General features: G+C 43.5%; 1 protein-coding gene across 1 annotated transcript in view; it reads left to right on the forward strand.

Moving 5' to 3' along the window:
* Dner (delta/notch like EGF repeat containing) overlaps nt 1–7,195 on the forward strand; it is a 282,293-nt gene extending 275,098 nt beyond the window's left edge. Inside the window, 1 exon segment of the mRNA XM_038340268.1 lies at nt 6,286–7,195. Within this exon segment, the coding sequence (XP_038196196.1) occupies nt 6,286–6,397 (112 nt within the window). The 3' untranslated portion in view covers nt 6,398–7,195.
* Nucleotides 7,196–8,490: the final 1,295 nt, after the last annotated feature.

The raw sequence follows: 8,490 nt of genomic DNA on the forward strand, positions 1-8,490 counted from the left end.
CAGAAACAGGAATAGAGCCTAGTTTCAGAGAGAAGAGCCAGAGATGTGAATTTGGATAACTGTAGCATCTGCCTCAAAGCCTCACTGGGAGCTGCACCCTGGGGTTCTTCTGGCTCTGAGGGAGAGAAACCAGTGGACTTGGTACCCACCTACATGGCTGTGAACCTGGATGTTTCCTCTCAGGGTCAGTTCAGGCAACCCAGCTTCCAGGAAGTCCAGGGCCAATGCACACAAGCCCCACTGTTTATTCAAATCTCTTCTTTCAGTTCTGTTTCTCCAACAGGCCCTGGCCACGTAGCAAATATTACTAAAATCTGAGGTCTGACATGAATGGATGATCTCAGTTTGTGTTGGCATAGGGTGTTTTGTCTTGTCTGAGTCCCCAAGTACTAGCTCAGTGCATGGCCCCAGCCAAGAGGACGAGTTCTCAGTATTCTAAATGGCTGGACTGGAGGCAGAGGGTGAAAAAAGGAGTGGAGAACTAACACGTTTCTTGATGCTTAAGTCTCCTTTCTGGTACTCCTAGAAGAACTTAGCTCATAGGGGAAAGTGAGAGTATAGCTTTATACTTGGATGTTTGGGAGACCCAGGAATAAGAGTCTCAGAGAAATGTGGCTAAGATCCTTTGTAATCCCCCTAAGTGGAGGAATATGACATTTCAGGCCCAGATCGTTTGAGAGAGATTGCTGTGGAGCTTGATGCTTCTACAGCTCTCTGGGAAGATAACGGAATACTCAGGCAGGAAAGCAGAGGTGGGGTAGCATTCACCAACCTGGTTCCTATTTGTTGCCCATCTTTATCAAAATGCACAGTGCATAATCCTAGCCAGTAAGCTCCAGTGTCCTTTAGTAAGCACAGAGGAAGCAGTCCCCAGGAAGGTCACACTTTCCCAAGAATCTGGAATTCAGGGTAACTTCTTGCCCGAAGGGCTTTGTAGCTACAGCCTGATCTGTCGCCTGCCACAAAGAGTCTGCAGCCAGATCTCTGGTGAGTTGGCTTCTTAGCTCTCTGTTCCTGGAAACTCTAGGAAGAACTGGGCCAAACTTGGTCCCTTTGATGTTCCCTTCTCTCTAGTTTCCAAACATGGCCTGTAGCAAATGCCCATTTCACGGGCTGTTTCCTGGCTGCGAGCCTGGGAGTGATACTGAGTTGGAATGACCACAGCTCAGTGACCACACAAGATCCATTCCAAGTGGGTCACCTGAGACATTCATGAGGGACCAAGAAGACATCTGGTGCCTCTGATGTCAGTTATCAGCTAGATTGGGAAGGCATTTATTTCCTCTCCTTTGTCCCAGAAGCCACCTGTCCCACAGCTGCCTTATGTACACTCAGGTGGCAGAGCGATTATCCATGGCTTGCCATTTCCGGACAGTGAGGTCACGTCTTGGTGCCTAGGTCTATCGCCTAGAAGTGTTTACAAAAGGTAGAAAAAGGAGAACAGAAAGACATATTCTCTTATCCTCAAATAACACACCTTTAAATTCAGGCCTTGCTTATCATCAGATCAACCTGACGTTCTTTATGGTGTTGTTTTTACTGCTTTTGGGAGCTAGGAGAATGTGCTTGTTTTCCTGCCTTGTTTATGACTGGCTGGAGCATCTTTCATTCTCTCAGAGAATGAGTTGGACACTCAGGACTTGTTATCAAATATGGTTAAGATGCTGGTGTGATGTTGATAGTATTTGTACTGAGACCAACTAGGGTGGGCCACCTGTAGCCCATCGGCCTCATATGGCTCAGGATAGTTATAAAGGTAGTTCAATACAAAATTGTAAACTTACTTAAAATATTATATCCACAAAAGAATACACACACACATACACACACATACATATTCATATATATATACACACATAAGTGTATATTGCCTTTTTATTGGTTTGTTTTTGTAAATTATATGGTTCTTCAGTGTGGACTTTGTAGGTGAAATCGTAGTACAGAGAAGAGAAAAGGTAGGGTAACTCTCTTGAAAGTCTCTGGTGTGGTCAGTCTTTTTGGCCATTTCCAAGGAACAAAGGAGATATGAAAAGCAGTTAGCATTTCAGCATGACTGCTAATAGGCATGTATTCGCCACCTTGAGAGGTGCAGGAGAGACAAAGACAGTCTTGTCTCAGCTTACGGGTGCTCACACAGCTCAGTGTCTGTAACAGACACATTCCTAGCTTCCATATGGTAGACCCTGAACTTTGGGGTTAACGTTGTACCTCATTCAAGGAGACAGAGTTCACACTGATTAGGCAGTTGAGTAGGCAGCTCCTAGACTGCTGGTCCACTCTTCCTGTCTTAGTTTGACTTCAACCAGCTCTTGCCATCAGCATCACACTTTCTGATCCATGAAGATGATTTCATTGGCATTATACCACCTAATCAAGTGAGTCTGGGCACAAGGTCAAGTGCCCTTGGTGCGGGAGAGTTGTCTGTATTCTGTCAATCATGTTTTAAATAAATGCTGATTGGCCAGGCAGGATGTATAGGTGGGAAAACCAGACAGGAAGTAGAAATGATGCAATGAGAACAGGAGAATTCTGGGAAGGAGGAAGTTGATTCCTCCCAGTCCTGCACAGATCACTGAAGAAGCAGGATGTGACCTGCCAGCTAAAAAAGGTACCGAGCCATATGACAAAAATAGATCAGAATAATGGGTTAATATAAGCTACAAGAGCTAATAAGAAGCCTGAGCTAATGGGCTAATCAGCTTTATAACTTATAGAGATCTCTGTGTGATTTTCTTTGGGGCTTGCCAGCTGTGGGGTACTGGGCGGGACAAAAAACCCCAACAAGCAGGCCCCACCCATGTTACATGCCCTGTTCACTAGTGCCCTTTGCATGTGTTCAAGTGAGTGGGCCAGGACTTGGGCTGTCACACTCAGCAGGTCTTCAATATTCTTTCCCATACTTTCTTATCAGTCTTCTGCCTCATGGTGACACTGAAGTTCTCAGCCATTTGAATTACTGCTTGTGAAAACATGGCACAAAACTGAGATATCTAATTTTCTGAACTTTAAGAAGACAGATTATTTTTCTTAACTGGTCTTAAAAGGGTGCATTGAGCTTGTTCAGTTGTTCACATTGCTTTTCTTTTGGCCAAACAATTGATTCATTTAGTCAGCTAATGCCTGTGATTCATCCTGACATCAGTGATCCCACAGGAACACATCCCAGGGCCACCAGGCTAGGGCCGAGGAGGCTCTCAGTTATCAGCTTTCCTTCTAAATCATCACTGTTATTACAAAGACATCTAGCTCTTCTGTGAAAAATAATCTATCAAAGTTCTCTACCGTAGAGTAGCCTCCTGTGTTTTCACTTGGGAGCAAGTAAGGAATTTAACAAGTGTCATAATGTGACCACTTTTCCTATCCTAGGATTGCATGGGGCTCATCCAGACAGACTAGCAGGCTATATGCTGAGGTCCAACCCCATGTCAATGCCAGCACTGTTTGTGGGTGTTCAGTAAGTCCTTGCAATTCAGAAGCGACTCTACTTAGGGCCTTTTAAACATTTTAATGGTCACTGTGGGTCAGTGGTGGCAGAATGTGTTAACCATGCATTTTGCATGGTGTCCCCTCTGTGCTCTTGAAGGCCAGCCAATCTTGAGTGAATTGGAAGGCAACTGATGAAGGTCTAAAAATCAAAGATCATTTCAGGCATGGTAACAACTCATGCCTGTAATACCAGGACGTGAGAGGCTGGAGCAGGAGGATTACCATGAGTTTGTGCCCTCTTTCTCATTCCCCACTCACTCCTGCTTCTCACTTTTGTACCTGAGAATGCAGACATTCAAAAGGTAACAAAGAGAGAAGAGAACAGAGGGAGGGAGCCATGCTAAGTAAGCCCCTCTGATTTCTTGGGGACCCTTCTTAACCTTTTCAAAATTTGAGGTGGTTGTTTTTTTAAAATCTCTTTTTAATGAGCTATGTTGGAAGTAAAATATTTTTTTTAAAAAGCCATATATATGAAGAAGAAGAAATAATGGTAGGTTCCCATGGAAGACTTTAAACTGTTTTACTCCAGAGGCTTTGGGGAAAGTGAGGTCTCGCCTGGGAAGAGACCACCCAGAAGTTGAACTGGCCATGTTTTAATAATTATTCTCTAAGGACTGGTTTGGCAGAAAGTCTTGCACTGGGAGTTTTAACTCCTCTGGCTTCTGGGCATCAGTCCTGCTGCCGAGGCAACCTTGCTATGCATAGATCTGCCGGGGCAATAGCTTGGTACTCAGAGGAAAAGGATGCTCCTGGGGCCGAGGGAACTGATGGTGAAGACTGACAGCATTTGTGACCAAACACAGTGCTGGGGGTCATTTCTTTCTCCTTGGCTTTATGTGTTTGGGATTTCAGATGATCTCAGAGCCTTTGCAGCTTACTCCCTCCAAACCTCCAGGCCAGAGGCTGTCTGTGTGCTGCCTGGGGACCACTGCCTGCCATTTTGCTTGCTTGTCATGAGAAAGGATGAAAACAAAACCGGCTGTCCAGATATTTATGGGTCTTGAAGTAAAGGAGAGATCAATTCATGTTGTCTTAAGTCTGGTGTGGAGCTGTCCTGCCTGATTCACCACGATTTATCCTGGATGCTTTCACATTAATCCATTTTGTCTCCTGAACTAAACACTAACGTTTATTCCCCAGTCAGTGTTAATATCAGGATGTGTCAAGTTTTTATACATGCTAAAGAATATACTTTAGAGTATTTTTATAGTTCTTGAATGTTATTTATTTGTGTGTAATATATATGTAGGTATATGATTATACATATATGCTTGTATTAGAGTATGTGTGTTACATGTAGGTATGTGAGTATATGTGTTTGTGCTGTATGTAGGTTATGCATGTGTATGTGTAGGTATGTGTGTATGTGTGTGTGATATGCGTGTGTGTGATGTGCATGTATGTGTGATGTGCATGTGTATGTGTGTAATGTGTGTGATGTGCATGCACGTGTGTGTGGTATGAGCATGTGTGTATATATGTGCTATGCACATGTGTGTATATATGTGATGTGCATGTGTGTATTATGTGATGTGTGTGTGATGTGCATGTGTGTGTATTATGTGATGTGTGTGTGATGTGCATGTGTGTGTATTATGTGATGTGTGTGTATGTATGTGCTATGTGCATGTGTGTATATATGTGATATGCGCATGTGTATATATATGTGTGTGTGTTATGTGATGTGTGTATGTGTGTGATGTGCATGTGTGTGTGATGTGCATGTGTATGTGTGTAATGTGTGTGTGATGTGCATGCACGTGTGTGTGATATGAGCATGTGTGTATATATATGTGCTATGCGCATGTGTGTATATGTGTGCTATACGCATGTGTATGTATTATGTGATGTGTGTGTGTATGTGTGTGATGTGCATGTGTATGTGTATGATTAGCTAGACTGGGTGGCCAGTGAGACCTGGGATTCATCTGCTCCCCTCCTTGCCTATAGCCTTGGGGTACACTAGCAACACTGTCCTAGGTTTTACATGGGCACAGGAGGACCAAGCTTAGGTCCAAGCTCATGCGTGGAAACTATTCTTTCTTTTCTTTCCTTTCATTTCCTTTCCCCTTCCTTCCTTCCTTCCTTCCTTCCTTCCTTCCTTCCTTCCTTCCTTCCTTCCTTCCTTCGTTCCTTCCTTCCTTCCTTCCTTCCTTCCTTCCTTCCTTCCTTTTACATACCGACCACAGTTTCCCCTCCCTTCTCTCCTCCCATTCCTTCCTCCCACCTCATTTCCACCCACCCTCCCAATCCACTCATCCTTCGCCATCATTCAGAAGGGGTAAGGTCTCCCATGGTATCAGCAAAGCATGGCATATCAAGTTGAGGCAGGACCAAGCTCCTCCCTCTTTGCATCAAGGCTGGGTAAGGCATCCCACCAAAGGGAATAGGTTCTAAGGATCCAGCTCATGCATCAGGGACAGGTCCTGGTCCTTCTGCTAGAGGCCCCATAAAAGACCGAGCTACACTACAGATGCAGAGGGCCTAGGTCGTTTCCATGCCAACTCCCTAGTTGTCCGTCTAGAGTCCTGAGATCCCACAAGCTTAGGTCAGCTGTCTCTGTGGGTTACCCTGAAAACAAAAAACAAACAGCAATAGCAAAATACATACACACACACACACACACACACACACACCCCAAAACAAAAACAAACAAAAAGCAAAACAAAACCCACCACCACTAACAAAACAAAACAAGCCCAACAATGACATCATGGAAATTATTCTTAGCACTTACCTTTAATAGAATTTGGAATCCAATTCTCGTGTAACCAGAATCCTTTCTGACTGTGATTTCAGGTTTGGGAAGAAATCTCGGCCTGCGATGTATGACGTGACTCCCATTGCCTACGAGGATTACAGCCCTGATGACAAGCCGTTGGTCACACTGATTAAAACAAAAGATTTGTAATCTTTTTTTGGGGGGGGATTATTTTTCAAAAAAGATGAGATACTAAGATCATTTAAATATTTTTAAGAAAATTAAAAAGCTTAAGAAATTTAAACGTTAGCTGCTCACGAGTTTCCAGTAGACTACCGAGGAACTAAATCTCTGCGGCTTTTAGTTTGAAAAAAAAAGTATTTTAAAAACCCAGAATTTGTGAAATCCATAGACCATGTTTTAATGTCCCCTCAGCTCTCACTACTGTTTGCTTCGACAGTACGGGCTCTCTTGACAGTAGACCCTACCGTGAGACCCAGACGGACTTCCGTGGTTGCCGCAGTCAGCCTTCCACGGGAAGAGCTTCTTTTGGCGCGAGTGCCGACTTGCTGAGTAGATTTAGGAAAGTAAGTAGAGTATGATGCATAATTCAGTATAATCGTTACTTAATATGACGTGACGTCCGAGATGTCTGTGTTGTGAAAAAGAGAACTAGTTAAATTTATTATTCCTAACCCGAATGAAATTAGCCTCTGCCTTATTCTGTGCATGGGTAAGTAACTTATTTTCTGCACTGTTCTGTTGAACTCTGAGGAAACATTGTTCTTTCAAGTTTGTTTTGGTCACTTTTGTAACAGTCCTTGAACTTGACCTTGTAAACGCAAACAAGGGAAGGGTCTTGGGAGGCAAATACTGATCAGTTTCAACCTATATATATATTTTTTCCTTTTAAAAGTCAAGTGTTTTTCTTCTTATCTGTGAGTGGATTAAATTACGTTGCAGGTGCTTCTTGCTAAGAGGTAGTGACGTGTAAGAGGTGACGGTCCCTTCTGCAGTGTGTCTCATAGTGCGCCTTTATTTATACCCAAGACATCTTTGTGGCTGTATTTGATTGATATGTGCTTCTTATGATTCTTGCTAATTTCAAAGAATAATGAATAAACGTTAGCAGGTCGAGGATCTACTTGTCTCCTTCTTTAAGAATTAACCTGAATTGTTTCAGATATTATAGTGGCTGTCAACCCATCCAACTGTTTATGACATGTAAAAAGCCCGAGGGACAGCTCGTGTATGGTTTGAATGTATCTCTAAGACATTCTTGTGTTGACCCAAATAGTGACATGGGACCTTTAAGAGGGTGAGGCCTGGGCAGAGGTCTTTAAGTTTGGGAGCTGCCTTGGAAAAGGATTAAGGTAATTCTCGTGAAAATCCCGTATGAGACAGTTCAAATCCTGAGTGTCTTTCTGGCTTCCTTTGCTACACATGACTTCCCCCACTAAGACACCACTTACCACGATTCATTCACAGAAAGCAACCTCATCTTGGAATTTGAGCCTCTATTCTGAGATAAATAGGCCCCTCTTCCTTATAAAACTAGCTCACATCAGATATTCTGTTTCAAGACTGACATGGCCTCTCTATGGCTGCTGGGGTCATTCTCTGCACTCTGTGAATCTTTATTACTTCCTGTTGGCCACTGCTGTTTGTCAACATGAAGAGCGGGAAGAGAATCAGGGAGAAATTTTTGCCTGAAGTCGTGAATCTACATGAGATGCAGGCTGTGTCAATGTTGAATGGACGTGAGATCCAAGGATATGTTCACTCATAATGGGCAGGTACCTCAAGAAATAGCTTCCCTGCTGCTCTCCTTTGTAGGTGGAATGAAATTGCCGCAGAGAACAGCTCCTCACCCTTAGAACTCTGAAGGCCGTTTCGAGTAGCTATGCACCCAGTTTCACTCTTCCTCAAATCCCGCAGTAAAGTCCCAGTATCATCTTTTTTGGAGAAAAACAGTGAACTTTAGCTTTACATGGAACCATTTGGTGAGGTCAAAAGACATCCAGAAATCAGGTGCGAGGGCGGGCATTAAGGAAAAAGTAATTTCAGATGCTTCTCCCTCCCGCTCTACCCTCAGAACATCTGTCCCCAATCCAACAAATGACATAGCGGTACACCTACACTCTAATTGTTAACCAACACAGTGCAATATGCTAACGTTCTCAGTGTTTGGGAATAGAGTAAGAATAAAATATTAACTCTCTTAGTTACATAACTTCTGGAAACACACTGCGGAGTTGTTTTCTATGAAGACACCTGGGTGGGATGAGGAGAGGTCCTGACCA

The sequence above is a fragment of the Arvicola amphibius genome, chromosome 8 (assembly GCF_903992535.2).
Source record: "Arvicola amphibius chromosome 8, mArvAmp1.2, whole genome shotgun sequence".
NCBI classification, from domain to species: Eukaryota; Metazoa; Chordata; class Mammalia; order Rodentia; family Cricetidae; genus Arvicola; species Arvicola amphibius.